At 48.9% G+C, this 20,043-nt stretch overlaps 2 protein-coding genes across 2 annotated transcripts in view; both read right to left on the reverse strand.

Moving 5' to 3' along the window:
- Positions 1-12,063: 12,063 nt before the first annotated feature.
- On the reverse strand, positions 12,064-13,773 carry LOC149359768 (uncharacterized). The gene is made up of 2 exons (XM_089567744.1): positions 12,328-13,773; positions 12,064-12,297 (listed from the first exon to the last, which is right to left on the reverse strand). Exons 1-2 carry the CDS (start codon positions 13,771-13,773, stop codon positions 12,064-12,066), a joined length of 1,680 nt encoding a protein of 559 aa, XP_089423870.1.
- Positions 13,681-20,043, reverse strand: part of LOC149359769 (uncharacterized) — a 29,784-nt gene continuing 23,421 nt past the window's right edge. The window contains exons 5-6 of the mRNA XM_089569140.1: positions 18,433-18,610; positions 13,681-13,793 (exon numbers count right to left, since the gene is read on the reverse strand). The gene's annotated coding sequence lies outside the window, so the exon portion shown is untranslated. The remainder of the gene's footprint in view (positions 13,794-18,432; positions 18,611-20,043) is intronic.

The following is a 20,043-nucleotide window of genomic DNA, read 5'->3' on the forward strand; positions in this document are numbered from 1 at the left end:
GCCATTCTCGGTAAGGTTGCTGTCGCATGCTTCGCGGAACGCATTCCAGTCCGTTATTTTTGCCGCGCCCAACTGGCGTCTCAGCCTGTCTGAGGTTACTTGCGTCTTGAGTATGTAGTGGTCGCTGCCTAAATTTTCCAATAGGTTCTCCCGTTGTGTTTGTCCGAGTCCTCTTACGAATGTGAGGTCGGGGCAGGTGTCGATGCTGACGCTATTTCCAATTCTGGTAGGGGTTGCTGGGTCCGTGAGTAGGTTGCAGTTGAAGTTATCTGCAACCTCGGCTAGCGTTTTGCCTTTAATGGTGGCCTTTTGGTACCCCCAGCTCTTGTCCATGGCGTTGAAATCCCCCAAGATGATTAGCGTGTTGTTTTTCGCTAGTCTGTGGACACCGTGAAAAAGTTAAAGAAATTTTGCTTTTCTTTGCTTCGGGGGGCTGTACACGTTGACGATGAATACACTTCCCCCTTTCCTTTTCTTTTTCGGTACGATCTCTACAATGACATGCTCAATGTCAGTGTCGGGTATGCTGTCGTGATTGATGGCTATGACTGTCTTGCTCACTAAGGTGGCTGTCTTTCCCGTCATGTGGCTGTCGTAGCATGTGTATCCCGTGAGAGTGGGTGTCGCGCCCGTTTCTTGAAGTGCGATAACGTCAGGTGGTGATAGCTGCGTCTGAATGAATTGTTTGATGAGGCCTTGTTTCTTGCGATAGCCTCTGCAGTTCCATTGCCATATGTCTAAGATGTCTTGTTTGCTGTGGTTCGTGCTAGCCATGATTTAGGTTCTTGAGCTTGTGCAATTGCCCGTTCCCTGGGATGTAGATGGATTGGCGAGAGCTGCTAACGCAGGGCGGTTGTAGGCCTTTTCCTTAATGTTCTCTGCGTGTTTTTGTTTGCGGAAGGCACTCCGTAGCTCTGCTAGTTGTCCTTGTACCTGATGCATCGTCTGTTGCATCATTTGTTGCATCATCTGTTGTATTTCCGCTTTGAAGTTTGAGCGTTCCTCATCGCTCATCTGCAGCGAGGAGTTCGTTTGTGTAGCGTTCGACAGCGGGTGGCAGTTGGATTTTAGGTCTTGAACTATCTTTCTGAGTTCCGCAATTTGGCGTTCCAACTCATTCTGTTTAACGCGAGCAAGTTCTAGTTCGCGCTTAAGTGCTGCTTTCTCTGCGTCTCCGTGTTCAAGGTCACGGTTGTTTGCGTTGTTTGTATTGGTGTTGAGTTTGTTTCCAGTCCCACCCGAATGTGGAGCAAACCCGGGAGCATCGGCTCTCCAGCTCACCTTGTTGCTGCTTTTCTGGGCGGACCCGGTGTCTTCGTTCTTGCGGTGCTGGTTCCCGGCATTCGTCCCCGCAGGGGGTGGCAGGGGGGGAAACGAATGGGACCGCGAGCGATGCCGTGATGAGCGGGATCCCGAGCGGCTCCGTGATGTCTTTCCCTCCGAGCTGAACCACCGCGGCCGTCTGCTGCGGTCACCGCGGCTGCGGCGTCTGCTGTCGCGTCCGCCGCTGTTGCTGGCGTTTTCACCTGTAGCGTTGCTGAGGGCGGTCTTGGTTTGCTGCCTTCTGACTTTCTTGAGTCGTTCGCGGCAGTCCTTCGACCCGGTAGGGTGGGCCTCACCACAAATCACGCACTTTGGAGTGCAGGAATGTCCAGTCGGCGGGTTTTGCGTTCCGCACTGGCTACACGCGCGCACATTAGGTGTGGGGCACACGTCGGAGCGGTGGCCTTGCTGGAAACACACATAACACACTTGTCTCGTGGGGCGGTACGGGTAGCATGCCGTCTCGCCCCCGTAGTAGATAACATATTTTGGGACAATGGGACCGTCAAAGGTGATGACGGCCGTGTTTGTTTTTCCTAACATCCGGGCGCTGAGTATGGTGACTCCTTGGGCGCGCACTCGTAAATGGGCCTTGAGTTCTTCCGGTGTCGTCCCGGGATCAATTCCATGTATCACGCCACGTTGGACATCGTCCGGCGCGGCCACGTAGGTGTTCATCTCAAATGCGCGTCCCGCAAAGGTGAGGCTGGTAATGCGTCTCACGAGTTGGGCAGCTGATTCATGTGGGGTGCTTACGATAATGATGTTAGATCCTGGCCGGAGCCGCATGATGAAATCTTCGTCTTTGCATTGTTGGTTGCACGCTGCGACTACAGCGCGGGCTACCTGGTGGGTGTGAAGCTGTCTGACAGCAAGTCCTTTCTTCGGTCGAATGATAATTTTGAAATCGTACTTAGGGAGCGGAGGCAGCCTGCGCCTTGGCTGGTGTCCTGTTGCTTGTCCGTTGGCGTTTCTGCCGGCGGCGGCTGGCCCTCCGTCGGTCGCGGTGAGTTGAGTTGAGTTGTCTTCGCCGGGGTTGTTTTGGGTGGTCGAATTGTTCCCCGCAGCGATCCGTCTGCTTTTCCTCTGGAGTTTCTTCTGGCGTTTGGACAATGCCAATTCCCAGCTGGCGTCGTTGTTGTAAGGGTTGGGCGGCTCCTGCGTGGCGGACGCCGCGTCAGCGTTGCTCACCGGGCTCTCGGAGTCAGTGGTGTTGAGGTCGTCCTCATCCATCTCCTGGGCGTCCGGCAAGTTTTGGGGCAATCCTTCCATGGTCTGATCGAATGTGTAGTTCGCAGAGCGGGGTCGATTTCAGGCCGCACCACCGCTGCCTTGTCAGGCCTAGCGGCCCATGTATTCCCGTAGTCGAAGATGTCCTGCCAGTAGGCTCGGCGAGACGCCGTCCGAATCGCAGAGTCCAAGTCCGATGAGGAGCCAAAATTTGGTCCTACCGTTCGGAACTTGGTGTCCAGATGGGGCAGCTTGTGAGTTCTTTCAGCTCCAAATAAAATCTGGTGGCGCTGTGGATTGGTACGGTTCGGAATGGACAAAAACTGCGGAGGCGATGCGACACACGTTCGCACCTCTCGGCAGCCATGACGGAATAGAAATGGCGCAGTATCTGTGTCACATATCTCGCTGAACACCTGAGCTGCCCTGTAAGGGAAGGATGGTGGTGAAATTAATTTAATGAAATAATTTAAGAGGTTGTAGCTGCGGTTGGAGCTCTCAGTCCGGAACCCCATTGGCGTAGGCTGCTGTGAGGGCTCCTTCGATGAGTTGCATTTGACTCGTTTCATCCGAGCTGGTCAGAGGTGCCTCCCACCCCTCCTGCGTTGGCTGGCTATTAACAGTGACCACCTGATTTCGTTGGCAGGCCCATACCATATGGTACAGGTCCACCTTCTCTCCGCAGAATATGCGTTGTGAGTCAAATGATTAAGGGTCTATCGCGTGTAGACTTCGTGGGTGGTCGTATGCGTTGGTCTGTAGCTTTCGGAGGGGTTGTTCCTCCCTTTTGTGTAGTGTCGGCGGAGGGTAGACCCGACGGGATAATCTTAAGTGCTGAAGTATGTCGGTGTAAGTTAGTGGTGGGGTAGGGGTCCCACGGCATCCGTACTGGGTGCTCGGGGAGAAATTCCCGGGCTGAGGTATGTGCGCTCTCGTTCCCTGGGATGCCCTGGTGACCTGGTACCTATATTAAGTGTTTGTGTGTGGGTTGATAGCCACGGGTGTAGCTATCCTGCAAAATATTAGCTGCTAGCGGTGCAACCCCTCCCCGGAGGTAATTGCAATACGCTGTCTGTGAATCTGTGATAATGTATCCCGAGCTTGTGTGCGTTGCAGCTAGAGGAATCGCCACTTCTTCCGCAGCCAGCATGTCCTGGCTAGCCAGTATTAGTCCGTCCATTGTTTTATTTTGGTGCACTACCGCGACGGCCGTCATTACCTGCTCGGGACCCGAGCATCGACATAGAACACGCCTTCGCGCTCCCCGTAGAGTCTTTTCATAGCTTCGGCTCGTGCTTGTCGTCTTGACTGGTGAAAATCGGGGTGCATATTCCTGGGTATGGGGCTGCCTTGAATTGTTCTCTCCATGAGGCTGGGGTGTCATTTTTGGTGTTCAGCTGTCGTGGGAAATTGATGTTTAAAGCACCGAGGACTTGTCGGCAAGTCCGAGTAATGGAGAAAGGTCCTACCTGCGCCGTGAGGTGTGCCTCTATCAGCTCATCTATCGTGTTGTGCGCACCCAGTCGTAAGAGCCGGTCCGTCGATTTCGCAAGAGAGAGGCTCAGGGCCTCCTTGTAGGCTGTTCTGATTATAACGTCGAGGTTCTCGATGTCACGCTTCCTGAGGCGAAGGTAAGGTGCTTCGTAGACGACGCGGCTTACAACGAAAGCCTGCACCAGACGAAGAGTATCTTCTTCTCGAATCCCTGATTTCCGCGTCGTTATCCTGGCGATCATCCTGGCGACTTTCTCGCTTACGAGCCGTAGTTTCTGGGGGGTGAGGAGGTTGTTGCCGTTGTTGCCCCCGGTGTTAATACTCCCATTTTTCTATCCCACCCACACCTGTTTTTCTCTAATCATTGGCCGCGTTATCAGCTTCCGCAAGTTAGGTTCACGCAGAACCTGTTAGCCCTGCTTCAGGTCGATCTAACCTCCTTGCAACGAGTGGCCGACACGCAGGCTGATCCCGTCTTCTATTACGCCCATATTTTTCCGTCCCATGCAAAATACATGCCCGCAGATATCCTAAATGGTCTTCTTGCTGAACACTTACAGCATTTTCCCCACCATCCTGTTCTCTCCACTGATGCTTCCGGGAGCTGTGAGAAGGCGGCGATTGGGATATATTCACAGGATCTGGCTTTCAACTATTCCGTTCGTATCCCTGATTATACTCCTGTATTATTTGCAGGCGTTTGGGCTCTTGGTTTGGCTCTTCTTAAAATTCCGAGGCATGTAGCACGGGTTCCTATCCTTGCACACTGCCTTTCAGTTTTAGTCTCTCTCCAAACTTCCGTCACCTCTCTATTGAAGCGTTTCCTTAGGTTTTTTGATCACCGCATAGTACGGGCGGTCCGCTTTGTTTTGGTACCTGTTCATTCGGGTAGCTATTTAAATGAGGTGGCTGATTTATTGGCAATGTCAGCTCTCACTTCCCCTGTTATCTATCCAGTACCTCACCGCATTCTGTTGGAGACCTCCCGTTTCCAGCGGTTCCAACATATATGAGCCAGCTTCGGTGATCCGTTGCTGAATACCGTGGATTTTCAACATTTAATGTTGCCATGGAATTTCCGATCGTGTAAGTCAAGGCTATGTAAAGTGTCCATGACGCTTTTGCGATGTAGAATCCCGCATCTCAACTTGTACTTATGCAGATACGGGTTCGCTACAACAAAGCTTTGTACCTCATGCGGAGAAGTTGAATAGACCATTTCTCCTCTCTTGCCGGCAATTCGCATTGCAAAGAAAACAGTATTTGGACATCCCTCTTTCGAGGTTAGGACTCCCTTTGTCCATGGTAAAACAGCGCGGAAAAAACACGAGGACGGAACAAACACGACAACACGAGCGCTGACTTTGAAAGTCAGCGCTCGTGTTGTGTTTGTTCCGTCCTCGTGTTTTTTCCGCGCTGAAAGTCAGCGCTCGTGTTGTCGTGTTTGTTCCGTCCTCGTGTTTTTTCCGCGCTGTTTTACCATGGATAGTAATAACCAACTTGCCCACCTTTCTGTACTCCCTTTGTCACTGCCAGTTCTGCCCTCGTTTGGTGCGAGCGCCACAGGATTCTCGTTAAGTACTATTTGCGGCTTCCTTCATAATTATATTATTGCAACTGGTCGCTTACCCTATTAACTCCATATAAAATTCCACCGCATGTCCAAAAAGTGTATTTATTTTGTTCCTTGTATACCTAATTTGTCTAATTTATTTAACAATTTCAACAATGCATATATTTTCTCATTTCAGTCATTCTACTTAGTTTTTTTTCCCCCGCACATATACCACTTTGGTATTCACCACCGTACCTTGGCCATTCCCCCCCGCATGGGTATGTGTCGTGTTTACTATGGAGTAGAAGAAGAAGAAGTTGGGTCGTGTTTTTAGTGTTCTCCACCGAAATGGATAAATCGGCTTTCAGCGGAGGTTTGGTTCCGGTCGTCTGCCGCCAGCAATAATTACCGTACTGTTTTGCCGCGTCTACCTGCTGGTAAGCTGCTTTTCAAATCCGTTTTTCTGCATGCGGACGTTGCTGGCCGTCCCTGTCGTGCCCAGGACTTTTGAGCTGCCTTACATGGCGTCATAGACCCAAGTGGAATCAGTTCCATCGGAGTGTTCCTGACGTCTCACGTGTGGATGGTAAAGTGCACGACAGCGTTAGCCAAAGCTAAGATCTCCGGCGAGTTACAGGTGAAAAGCTGTTGTTGTCTGGTCATTGAACCAAACCGAAGACTGTCAAGCTCTAGCTTCATTGGCTCCCAGAACATCTTGAGGATTTTTACTTTTATCATGCTCTTCGATCTCGTAGAAAGGTTACTTCCATCACAGAGGAGCACTGGAGAGTTTTGGAAATGGAGGGGGTGAGTACTTTTAAAAGCCACGTTGTCTTGATTCTTGCTGATGATGCCACTGTCAACCACGTGTCTCATCTTTTGACGGTTTGTGGTCTGCAGTGCCTGGTTTTAGTTTCAAGGAGGCCACCCTTGTGCCTCCGTAAGCAAAATGGTTGGGCATATACGCCGTCTCTGCCGTACTGCTCGGTGCTATGACTGTCAGCGTTTTGACCGTAGTACAGATGGGTGCGTCGTGTCGTATTCAGAACTCAGCAGTGTTACCCGCGCCGTGTACGACAATTTGCAAGAGCATTTGATGGATCCCACAGATGTTCTGGAGGCTGGTCCTGGCATGTCAGCCATTGCAGCTTTTGAATCAGCGACTACTGTCCCTGTGCCTGCTGCCGTTCCTGATGTGCAGCGTGAGCCTACCCAGACTTCACAGACGGGTCAGCTGTCTGCAGATGCCGATCGTCAGTGCCTGGCGGAACACACACACAAAATAAATAGCTACAATAATAATACTCTTAGTGCATGTGTTTCCGTTGTGCTTGAACTGAAAGAAATAAAGGGTTTGTGGTACTACTGCGGTGCCGAGTCCCTGAACAGTTGGGCACTCCTGATGCCACTGCCGGACGTGCCGTGGAGGCAGCTGATCGCCAGCCTGGCAGTTAACTGCATGGCAGCAACTGTGGCGTGGACATGCCAAGTCCAAGTGTGGCCTCGAAACGTGCTGTGCCTCCTCCCAGGAGGACACCGTCCCTACCAAGCACAAATCCCACCGGCGAAAGTCCAAGTCTCCTCGGCGCTACAGATCGAGTAGAAAGCGTATCAGCTCTAGGGAGATCTCCTCTTCCGGATGGGCACCAGATGTCGCGGATGGTTGACTTACGTGCGCGTTGGTCACCATGGCGCACGTCCAGCAGTTGATCGTCGCACACTAATCTGTGTGCTCCGGTCTAGGCATAAACAGGTACACTTGCGCCGATCCATTTCGGCAGTAGGCTAGACAGTGTAGCTCTTCAAGAGACTAGGATAGAAAGTGAATTGAATACAGATTGCAGTGTATGTGTGTTACACTCAGTGGGTCTAGAGGTGGGTTGCTTTCTGTTCTTCAGAAAGAGTGTTTCTGACTTTCTATGTACGAGGTTGACACAGAAAGGCGCCTGATATGTTGCGACTTTCGGCTTCAAGGCCAATCGCGGCAGTTCATCAACGTGTAAGCTTCCAATAATCGCGCGCTACTAGCAGTTTTCTTCAGGATATATTGACACTCTTCTAGACTGTGATCGGTATGTGGTACTTGTGCGTGACTAACTGCGTGTGCGACCCACGATAAGAGCCCTGGTATCAGCTATCACTGAAAGAGCAGGCTTAATTGATGCTGGATATTAATCATTGCGCGGACTGGAGAATGTGCCCGTCCCAAGTTTCAGTCTTAGCGGGCACTACGGAAGCTTAATTCGTTGCTAAACGAGGAAGACTTCAAGCAGCGAGTCAGGACAGCTTTGGAACCTTGCTTGACCCCATAAGTCCCATTATTTGATGCTTGGGAGATATCTTAGCTATTGGCTTAGCTATTGAGATCGGCTCCACGAAAAACGGTTGTTTTAGAGCCTTTATAAGTTGCAGGAACGTGATGAAGTGTCGCCTTCAAAAATTTGATGCAGGACGCTTTCGGGCGGCCCGTGTACGATCCCGCGGCAATCGTGATTTTCACTCCGAGCAGCCAACTAGATAGGCCTTGCTTTAGGAGCGTCGCCACATGGCTGCCAAGCGAGTTTCAGAGCTCTACTGTTGTGGCGCCCTGGTCACAAGTACCGTAGCAGTAGTTACTGAGTCTACAAATCACTGCACCTATCTTTTGGATGCCAGCTCATGCACGCTGATGATATTCATGTAGCGCGCTCGCTGTGTAGGATTACTCCGTTTTCTGAGGTTGCGTGCACGGCAATAAGTGGGCCTTTAACCTTGGGTGAATTGGAAGGTGCATGTGATCGACTGCCACTTTCAAAAACCCCACGACCTGACGACCTCTCATGGGAATTTTACAAGACATTTAAATTTGTTTTATCCTCTGTCCTCCTGCTCGAAATTTTTAGTGTGGTATTGATGTGGGATGTTCGCCATCGTCATTTACAAAAAGCCAAATTATCTAAATACCAAATACTTGTGATACGGTAAAACTACAATTTGTAGATGGCGACAAGCCCGCAGCGCTTTCTAATGTTGAGCGTAACATTTTCGCTAAAGTACTCGCAAATCGACTATAGCTTGCAATGTCTACTTTGATTGGACCTTATCAAACATGTGACTTGAGGGGACTGATAGTACAGTTTAATCTACATGTTTCGCGCCCGATGTTGCAGTATTGCTGCGACATTCATGAGCAACTAGCACTGCTTCCAATTGACTTGGCATTCGATCTCGTGTGGCAATAAAGTTTTTCTCTTAAACCAGATCAGTGTGTGTTCAGTTTTCTTCTAGGATACGCCCTTGCTATGAAAACTGTTCAACGCGCCTGATTGTAAATGGCTGTCTCTCACAACCAGTCTGCATTCAGTCAGTCCTCTGTAGAACAAGGTTTCCCACTGTCCCCGCTCTTATTCGCACTGTACTTGGAGCCACTTCGCATAAGTGTTATAAACAGTAGAGCCGTGATTGGTTTCCGTATTATGAGTCACGAACTGAAGGTATTAGCTTATACAGATGACCTCATGTTTTTCTGTGCTGATAAGGCAAACATCGATGAGGTTATTCGTTTAACGGAGCACTTTCGCTCAGTGTCAAGACCTCGTATTAATCGTTCTAGGAGTTGCGGTCTCTGGTTTGGAATGAGGGGATCGACATGTCCTGAATATGCTGGCGTGCAATGGAGATTTAGGCCACCCAAGCGCCTTGGCGCCCCTTGAATGCCGTTAAGCATAGTGCACATTACCCGAAAGACCATGTGCCAACTCTTCAGCGCTATGTTCAGACTGTTGTCGCCATAGTCCTTCGATTTTTGACGGAGTGACCGCAAGCAATCTGTTTGTTGCCACTGAAACTTACCGTGTGCTCACAAGTATTCACTGCACAAGTCTCTATATCCAGTGTTTTCACAGAGTTTTCGCCAATTTTGTGGTGGATTCGTGTTTTGAATCTATGAGGCGTGATAACGTTTCGCAGCGTGTAATCGCTGGCGGCCTCGGTTTAGTCCATCTGTATGTCCGACAAATAATTTCACATTTAGGGTTTTTCCGTGACTCTACACCATCCGTAGTGTGTGCATTCTTGCAAGTCAATTTATTTCATGTTTTACCGAACTTCATAGTGTTTTCTAATGTTTCTGATCAACTTGGTTTGTGGGGCTCAGTGCATGGAATGTACTTGGCTGTTCGTTTCCTGCTTGTTTGCTTCTCCCCTGAGTTTCCGTTTTCATTTTGGAGGAAACGGTTGTACAAGGATTTAATTTGCATGCTCACCTCTCCAACAATGTTCCCCTCTATATTGGTTTTCTGCGTCAGGGCGTACTAAAAAAAAATTAAAAATTCCCCTATCGCCGTGTGCTAACGCATTTTTTATGCGAAAACATTTCTTGCCTCATGAGTAGCGTGGACAGGACGTGTCACCACGGGCTGTGGACAGATCGCGTACTCACGAACCGTCGATCATCCAGTAAGAGTGCAATTATGATATAACTAATTTCGCTAATTACTCCCAGTGATTAACAAAACTGGCGAATTGCTATTAATTCATCCAGAACTTAACGAGCAATACAAATAAAGTAATTAATTATTATTAATAAAATTATTGAAGAAATCAATAATTAAAATTGATGAATAAAGATAAGTAGTCTGGCCTTCACTTTAGAGTTGAGTTAATTACTGATATACTGAGTTCATGATTAATTAAATAATTATTACCAATGAATAATGACATTCCTAAATAATACAGGCGGCAACGAAACTAAAAGGTTTCGCATTTCCGGACGTTTAATTTTTATAAGCTACATATCGAGACATTGCCTTTAAAAACTTGTTAGGAAAAAAGGGATTTTTTGTGTCTACCGTAAATTTCCACTTTTCTGATGCTCTAGAAACGATTGAGTATTCTCTCATTGATTGCAAAGGTACAATACTTTTGGGGGATATCTTGCAGCAGACATTGAAAAAAAAAGAGAATTTAACACCGCGTTCTGTACGATATCTCACTGTACTGCCGTTTGTTGTTGGACCATTGCACATGTTCTTTCAGACTCGACTGCAGAGCTTCTGGAAAACATGCATAATGGATCGACATTGTGAATCTGGCACCATGGGCTTGTGCTTTTGGTATGAAGGCACAAGCCCAGTCAAAGTATGTATTGACTATAGCTGAAGCTTGAAAAGTTGTCCTGGTTAAGAGAATTCCAGATATAAAGGCACAAGACGAGGGAGGAGGTGTATTTCTTTTTCTGGAGAGTAAAGTGCTGGCGCTAGATGATTCTGCAGGAAGATAGAGGGCATCTGAGCGAGTTTGTTGAGCGCGTTCCAACTTCTTTCGGCGCGCCTTCAAGACCATGTTCTCTCCTCCACTCTTATGACCCGGATTCCATACGTACAGGTGCTAAATTTGACAGCCTTGTTGTCCAGGCAATTAGATTGTAGAAGACAATGCTCATAGCTCGATAAACATTCTGAAGGGACTCAAACTCAAAAACAGACAACGAACTCTTCTCTTGCACCAATGGCAGAAGCTCTGCCTTTTCTATTCTTTGATGCGGAGTTTGCAAAGTTTAAAGCTTCAATTTCTTCGCCGACTTAACAAGCGATAGAGTTGGTAGAAAATTCAGCACTGCTAAACTCTGATATACAGTGCGGAATGTCAAACTTCCTCAATGTGACGCTTCCTCGATGCGCTTAAATAGTATCTATGCACGGCTCACAAAACTTACCTGTGTAATAAGGGAGTAATTACTCATTGACGTCCACCCATGCGCAGCCATACGGCTACAAAGGAAAGCTATACAGCTTTCTCAGAAACTTCGCAGTTAAAGAAAATTTTGTCCTGGTCCGGGGTTCGAACCCGGGACCACCGCTTCGCCGCAGCAGTCGCTCTACCAAATGAGCTAACCGGGACGGCAAGCTTATGGTAGGGCGAGAGCGAATTGATCAATAACCCGAAGTGGCAACAGTGTTGGTCAAATGTTTAGGGAAATCCCCCAAAGTGGAGTAGATTTGTAATAAGGGAGTAATTGACGCCCACCCAAGCGCAGTCATACGGCTACAAAGGAAAGCCCTACCATAAGCTTGACGTCCCGGTTAGCTCAATTTGGTAGAGCGACTGCTCCGGTGAAGCGGTGGTCCCGGGTTTTGAACCCCGGACCAGGACGAATTTTTATTTAACTGCGAAGTTTCTGAGAAAGCTGTATGGCTTTCCTTTGTAGCCGTATGGCTGCGCTTGGGTGGACGTCAAAGAGTAATTACTCCCTTATTGCAAATCTGCTCCACCTTGGGGGATTTCCCTAAACATTTGACCAAAATCTACCTTTATCAACAAGACATCGAGCTCGAATACTGACCTTTGGCTTTCCGACCCAACTTCATTTGTAACAGCACACATGTTGAACACAGAATATAAACACTGATAATGAGCAGGTACACAGGTGCCTGAACGTTTTTGATGCGAGGAAAAAAAAAGGCATTACCTTCAGCCCAGCGTCACTCAAAGCACCACAGCCAGCCTTCATCGAGCTTCTCAAGTTCCGAAGAAAGCATCAGCGGTTCGTCCAAATGTTCCACACGGCTGCCCGAGAATAGGCCCGTTTCAACGTCAACTGCACTTCCAGTAAAAATGTCCACTCCCGGATGTGGTGAGTATGACCCCGACAGCTTACGGCCTTTGGCAGCATCACCAGCAGCATAAACCCCTCCAGAACAAGCATCCCTAGCACCCTTTGCTGCTGCTGCTGCCTTTGCTCTAACTCCCTTAGCTCCCTTTGCTTTGCTGCGGTGTTCAACAAATTGGTGTGTCCGCGATATGAATGAGGCCTTTTCAGCCCGGGTGTCTCTTGACATGTTCGCCTTTTCAGATGCTGGCGGTCGCTCCTGACGGCGGTCTTGTCCTGAACTCAGGGTATCACCTGCGGCCAGACAGTCAATCTCAACAAGGGTCCTTGACCTTTGCTTTTTCACAAAGGTACTACTTGCGAACCTGACATCGTTGGTGACTGGATCGAATCTGGCAATGGGCTTTGCTGTTTGCTTCGTGTACCCAGCAAGCCCTGTTTGGTGACACTCGCTAGTTTTCTGAAAACTAGCACCCGCAGGTCGGCAAGGTGGTACAGACGTCGATTCGGTAGCGGCAGTCTGTCCCTGACGTATTCTCTCAACTTCTGTTTTCGTCGTTCCGGAGACATGGGAGATTTCGTGAGGCACTTTCTCTGACCTTAATCTCACTTCAGACGAACACTGTTCCGCCAAATCAGCACTTCCTTCACCTTTGGCATGAGCTGGCATTTTTCTCTTGCAAGGCCCGCGTCTTTCTAAGCGGGGGTCAACTTTTTGCGCATTACGCGGGTTGAGGGATTCGTTTATCCTTTTCGAGTATGTAGTGCCTCTGAGTGAGGATGCTTCTGCTTCAGTCTGCGTTGATGCATGGCCTATATTATCAGCGCTCACAGGACTAACACAAGGTGAGATATCCATCGGTGGTGCATCCTGGCTCCCACTCACAAGGCTGGTAGGTTCTTGATATGAAGGCCTTTCTTGCACGACTGTAGAATGATACTCAAAATTTGACGTGGATTTGGGCGCATACGGTGAAGGGCAACCATAATAGGCTCCAGCCCAACCATTGTAGTTACCGCTCCAGTACTGTTGATAGGGGTTGTATGGTGGCCATGGAAAACCGCCATAGTAGGAATTCGGCTGGAACCTGGGCAGGAACCAGAGCGGTGGGGGTGGAATATGGCGCCAGAAAGCGAAAGAATCGCCCTGGGTAGTGTTCTGCATCGGCGATGTAGCCTGTCCGCACGCCTCATCTCCGACACAGTTTTGCATTATCGATGCTGCCTGTCCACGCGAGGCTTCCACTGCAGAGTTCTGGTATAGCAGTGCTACCTGTGCAGACGAGTCATTATCGGCACAGTTCTGGTTGACTGAAGTGGCCTGCTCACAAAAAGTGCCCCCGGCAGAGTTTTTGTTCGGCGCTGCTACTTCTCCAGAAGAGGCGTCCTCGGCACAGTTGTGGTTGGGAGATTCTGCCTGCCCAGATGAGTCATTCCCGGTCGAGTACTGGTATACCGATGATGCACCCTGTCCGCACGAGGCGTACTCAATACAGTTCCGGTTCACCAATGCTGCGTGCTCACAAGAAGCGTCCGCGGCACGGTTCTGGTTCGGCAGTGCTCTCTGTTCACTTCTGTCCATGGCTCATTAGGAGCAGCACCCTGGAATACAAACGCAAAAGATGTAACATGCGGTCGACTTAGCTGTCATTTCTTACAGCATACTTGTGTATTTATTTATGTATACAAATACCTCTCAGGTTCCTCACTTGGAACATTGTGTGAGGGGAGGGGTTACAATATTTAGCAGACAAAAGATGGTACAAAGTGGAAAGAATAAAAGTAAACAATATTAAATACATTGGACTGCAAACAATTATTACAACGTACTTGAAGAAAACCGTATTATATTGATACAGAAGAAAAAACAGCAAACGAATGGCGGCACTGCATGGATTTGACTACACATACGAACACAATTTATGTACTATATCATGGAATGCATGAAGGTGGCCAATTCGTTTTTGAACATTATTGGGTCACGTATGGTAGCAATGCAATCCGGAAGACCATTCCAACACTTGATAGCACGTGGCATAGCAGAAGAATTAAACGCGAGTGTTCGGCCGAATAGACGTTGGAAGCTATGATTATTATTACTGCAGTACAAGGTTAATAAAATTTATCCGGACCTTGGAAGTCAATTAGCGGGCGAAAGGTTGCTTCAGCTCTCTTAGCAGACAGGAGTGAGTAAACTACTTTTTCGATGGGTTTCACAGACGCTCACGCCTTTCTTACAACCTTTGACGTGCCTGCGGCTATTAGATAAGTTATTGCAGCTGAATGTGCTAGGTGGATGCCCACAATTGATACTTGCACAATGAGCGACCTGTTTAAGATATTAATTCAGCCAAACGTAAGAACGGTGGCATCACACTCTTACCGCTACCGTTGCCATAACCACACACCATCATTAGCATGCCGTCCACTCTAGGACAAAAGCCTCTCAACGATGTCCAGCTAGACCTGCGCTGTGCAAACCGCTGCCCGCCGTATGGCAGCAAATATCCTAAACTGAGCTCTCTATTCTCCAAAATTGGACTCTCTCCTGTCTCTGCTTACGTTATTTTTCTACCGGTTACAAGCCCAACCAGTCCATTTAACTTCTGCTAGGCAGTCACCAGGTTGAAAAAATTCAGTGAGAAAGAGGAATTCCAATGCTCTCTACGAAATAACGTGTAGCGAAACAGTTAATTATAAAACTGCGAAGCATACCGTTGCGAAACAAAATACATTATGCAGCACGTTGCGCGCATAAGATTGTATGACTTTGTATGACCATTAAAAAACAAGCGCCATGTTATCAAAGAAGTCGCTATCAGTGCAGACAACCATCTTGCTAAAACTTCAGGCACTGGGAGCAGACATGTTAATTAGCTGCAGATTAGTCGCAGTAGTGTTCTCTGCCAATTCTGACTATTCCTATTATATGATACGTAACATAACTGCAGTGTGGCCCAGTTAGTACCTCAAAGCAACACAATCCTCCGCGAGACATGGAACACCAGAAAGTCGACGTCCTAGAACAACTTAACTACCTAATGACTAGCAACTAAAAAGTTCTGAGTAGGACTGGCAACTGAACGGTACTGCACAATAGTTATACATGCATTTTTGCAAATTTTGCGCTGTCAGGAAGGTCGCAGGAAGTGTGGCACGGGCACGGATGAATTTCACTTCATTTAATTTATCCTCAAGGCACACTGTACTTTAGAAAAGGGAGAGGCTAAGAATATGCAGAGTAAACTCCAGTAAAAATTGGCACAAAATACACAACATGACAGAAGGGATTACAAATTTCAAGTTGAAATCTGTTGACGACAAACACACAGGTACAAAAGATATAAATATAAATCTAATGAACTCAATGAAAAATAAGTATGCGATATAAAGTAGCGCAGATTTTCGGAATTCATTGCTAGCATTTTAGCAGTAATCATGACGAAAACACTGAAATGGAGAATGGTATATATACGTAGCGAAACAAATCTATAAAATTCATCACAACAAAGAAAGAGCTGCCGTAGTGGAGGACTCCTTAATATTTTTGACCACCTAGGGTTCTTTAATGGGCACTGCCACCACACAACGCACGGGTAGCGTTCCGCCTCCATCGAAACGCGGCCGCCAAGGCCAGGTTCGAACCAAGGTACTCTGGTTCACTTGCCGAGCTGAGCACTAGGGAGCACGCCCAAGCTGAGCACGCCCAAGACGAGGGTTCCTGTTTAGCGCGGCCATGAACGGTTTTTTTCATAACCATCGAAATCACATTTAGCGGCAGTAGCGGCCGCCGCAGTGACCATAGAACTGCCATCGGTAACGTGGTACGGGAGTGGTGTCGGGGACCATGAATACAGCCGAGGCGAAATGTCAAAAGGCGCAGAAGCTACCTCACTCTAGGTGGACATTTCAATCGCGCCGCTAAAAATCACTATTTTGAGGGAAAATGATGAAAGAGCGAAGGAGGAAATGACAAAGAGGCGCAATACTGGAGGGCTCTGGAGTCTGGTTGACTTATTGATGCGAATGCATTATATCGCCATCAGTCATAAAATCCGGCGTTTGCCGACCGTCCACGTGAAACGAAGCGAAACCCCAACGTGACCTCATGATTTCATGGACAGTGCTTACATCCGAAAAGAAAGGAAAATAAAATTTCTTCCGAAGTCTGCTTCGAAGCTATGCCGAAGAGAACAGATCAGCCCTACTGGACACTTCATTTGAGCACTACGCCACCACCGAAGCACAACCCCAGCGCGCTGAAATGCCTGTGCCTCGAGCTAAGGTCGGCTGTCGTCGTCTTCCATTCGAACGGCGCGAACAGATCAGCTTCGATGGCCCCGCGCGCGAAACTGTCAGTCTAGCCAACTAATCTAAAAACGTTGAGCCTAGCACGCTGAATTCGGGTATCGTCTTCATCAACTTCTATTCGGGCATGCTCCGCTGCCCACTGCACTATAGTAGTATGCCACCGCCGCAGTCGAACACCCCGCATACATTATTTCGCATTCAGAGCACGTGAGTATTCTAAGTGTCCTAGTTAACCTTGTTGTCATGGTTTATATAGCCCCAGAAGGTGCAGCCCTTAGTTCAGGGCCCCATAGCCTCCCACCGCCCACAAAGATTATCCACATGCGGAACTTACTGATTAGTCAGTGACATAACCGAGCAAGAAATCAGAGCACAGCTAAGTGGGGACCTGCCCCCGCCAATCCCATGTGGTTGGCTTCCCCGCGATGCACCCTCCATAGCATGGTTACTTACCTTGACTAACATGGGAGGGCGCCCCGACACAACCGCGACAAATGGCGTGATTGCTGCGCCCGAGCGCGGAGGGGACGGCTCTCTTCGGCTGGGGAGGTTGGAGGCACGATGACGTTCAGGCACGAAGCCCCGCTCTCCGCCGGTGAGGCGAAGCCTCGTGGGGAGGAACGTTCTCCCGAATCTCGGCCCGTCCGGTGGTGGACTATCTTCCCTGGCCTAGCATTGGCGAACATTCGTTCGTAACCGTGCTTGTGAGTCGTACGTCCTCGATTCCTTAGCGGCGTTATTGTTGTTGTAGTAATAAATGCCTGTTTGTGCCAGCCAGAATGTCGTTCCTTTGTTCCCTCAGAGCAAGGCCCGCCGTGGTAAGAACACCGCGTGCGCTGGCTAACGCAAGCGATCGCGAGGTGGGGCCCGGGCGACTTCAAATTACGTTAGGCGCGGCTAAACGGTAGAAACGTATTTATTTCCCAAATTAAAACTCCACAAGCTCCACCGGAGAGCACGAAACACCACACCGGGAGCGGGCGGCGTACAGTACCGGTTACTAAAGAACATCGATGAAAGGTCAATACAGGAACTGACTTCGTACACCACTGGCAGGAGGGCACACTACCACAAGAGTGGCGCCATGCCGATATCACCTTGATACTTAAACCGGGGAAGCGGCCATGCCTAAGTTGCGACCCATCTCGCTCACGTCATATGTATGAGTGTTGTTCGAATACGTAATCCTAGCCAGGCTTCATCTATTCATTGAAGAACACGCCCCCTACCACACACGATGTGCAGCTCCGGAGAAGTTAAGACCAACTGGGGTTCTTTAACACACCCAGGAAGGGCCTCCAGGTCAAGAACTACACAAACCACCAAGTGTCCAGGGCGGTGTCCCAGGCCTGCGGCGGTACCATTGCAGATAACGTACGGGGTGCGCCCACATCCAGTCTCTAACATCATTATTCTCAGCATCTCCGACCAAGCGGTTGCAGAGATACTGCGCAAAATCATCCAAATCACGCCAGCCCGCCATAACTACCCGGTGAACACCTACGTGACAGCCGTGGACGGAGTTTTCAGAGGGGCATTACACAGAATTGACTCCAACACCCTATCCGAAGAACACATGGCCGACCTGCGAGTTCGCACTGAGGAATATAGAAATCCTGCAAGCCCGCATGCTCAGCAATTCGAAGACTGCGGTGATAACATTCAACTCAGCCCCCCCCCCCCCCCCCCCCCACTAGCGGGCGGAACGGCGTATTCAACTTACAAACCCATGCTTCCAGTCCGCCAGGTGTTCCATAGCCTCCGCCATCGTTCGAGCGTAGGCCCAACGCCCAACATCTAGATAAGTCACATTTGTGGCGTCCGCGACCCGGAAGAACCTCACACCTGCTCGCTGCTATGTGCGGACTGCGGAGAATTTGCCACGTCATTAGAGCACGAGAATGCCGAAAACGACTCTGACCGGACTCACCGAACACCACCTCCAAGTAACACGGGAAGAGAAACAGACGGCCGTGCAGAAAACCGCCACGCCTCGGTAGGAAAAACGGGCAACCGAACCACCGCCTTCGATGGTTCAGCTCGTACCAGGACAGCTCCTCTCCATCCAGGTCAAGGTCTCGATCCTGGTCCCGCTCGAAAGGCCGCAACTGTCAGGAGGAGCATAATACAGGCTCTCACTAACGCCCTCAAGAAGAACAAGAAGAAACCATCGCCGCCGCCACCCCCCAAAATTAACGATCAGGTGAACTGGCCAAACTTGGACTTACATTCTTACATTCTAGCCCTACCCTGCCATTCTAGCCCAACGCTTACATTCTAGCCCTACCCAATCCCACCTTGAACAGGAAAACAACTTAAAACTTAGGTAGAGGACCTCACACAGTGCCTTCAGCGCCAAGAAAAGCAACCCCAGCAACCACCCACACAAGTAGTTCAACAACTAACATCGCAAACTTCCCAATGACGACTCGCAACGCCAGTGCAGGTTCGCCATTTTTAGATCTGTAGTACAAATGCGCTAAGTATGAAAAGAACAAGACGGTACAGGACTGGACGAAGCGCAACTATCAACTGAATTTTTTTGTACAAAATTGGACACATAAAGGAAAAGGCAAACCATAAAGGAGCATGCGTAAGATCCTTATCTTGAGTCAGCGGCATGAGCTGTCCTCGAAGAAAAGCCATCTCCCTGGCCGATGGCAGTACTGAAGGCGTACTGACGCAACCTCCGCTAAAATTAGCTATAAGTAAAGCCTGAATTATTTCTCCGCTAATTCTGTCTCAACTCGTGGCCACCACACGTGTTCTTTTCCAGACGTGGTTTTCTTTTTTTGCAAGGTCACGAACACCCAAAGATCACGAACACCTCATTTTGGCCCTCGATCTAAAATGTGCCTTTGATAACATCTCGCACGAAACAATCCTTCAAGGCATCATCCTCCTTAAAGGTGCACTGAAGAGGATTCTGAACTTGTCTTTTTGCCGCGGGAAATCGATCTACCCGTTCCTAACATTCTTAGAAACAGTGACTTATTGCCCTGTGTGGCCGATTTCCCCAATTAAAACGAATTAACGTCCGGCTCCCGCCTTTTTTTTTAATTCTGCCTCGTACGGTGGGCGGAGCCGACCAACGCGTGGAGCGCCTTTCACCCAGTCCCGTGGAGGCTTTGCTTTCGCTTTATTTTGTTTTTTAGGTTTCCATGAATAAATAGTTTCATTCACAGATAATATAGCAGCAAAATAAGCCCGAAGAAATAAAAATACGCGCGGACTATTTGCTACTACGGACTACTACGTATTACTCCGCCGATGACAGAGCGGCAAGCCGCCACGGGACTGGGTGAAAGGCGCTCCACGCGTTGGTCGACTCCGCCCACCGTACGAGGCAGAATTCAAAAAAAAAAAAGGCGGGAGCCGGACGTTAAATCGATTTAATTGGGGAAATCGGCCACACAGGGCAATAAGTCACTGTTTCTAAGAATGCTGGGAACGGGTAGATCGAGTTCCCGCGGCAAAAAGACAAGTTCAGAATCCTCTTCAGTGCACCTTTAACTGTGGCGAAAAGGTCTTTTCCTAAGTA

Source organism: Amblyomma mixtum, chromosome 2, assembly GCF_055824585.1.
Source record: "Amblyomma mixtum isolate Tamu chromosome 2, ASM5582458v1, whole genome shotgun sequence".
Classification (NCBI taxonomy): domain Eukaryota; kingdom Metazoa; phylum Arthropoda; class Arachnida; order Ixodida; family Ixodidae; genus Amblyomma; species Amblyomma mixtum.

Coding starts and splice junctions, on each gene's coding strand:
- LOC149359768 (XM_089567744.1), bottom strand. CDS start 13,773: ATGGACAGAAGTGAACAGAGAGCACTGCCGAACCAGAACCGTGCCGCG. Junction 12,298..12,327: donor AAGCAAAGGGAGCTAAGGGA/GTTAGAGCAAAG, acceptor GCAGCAGCAAAG/GGTGCTAGGGATGCTTGTTC.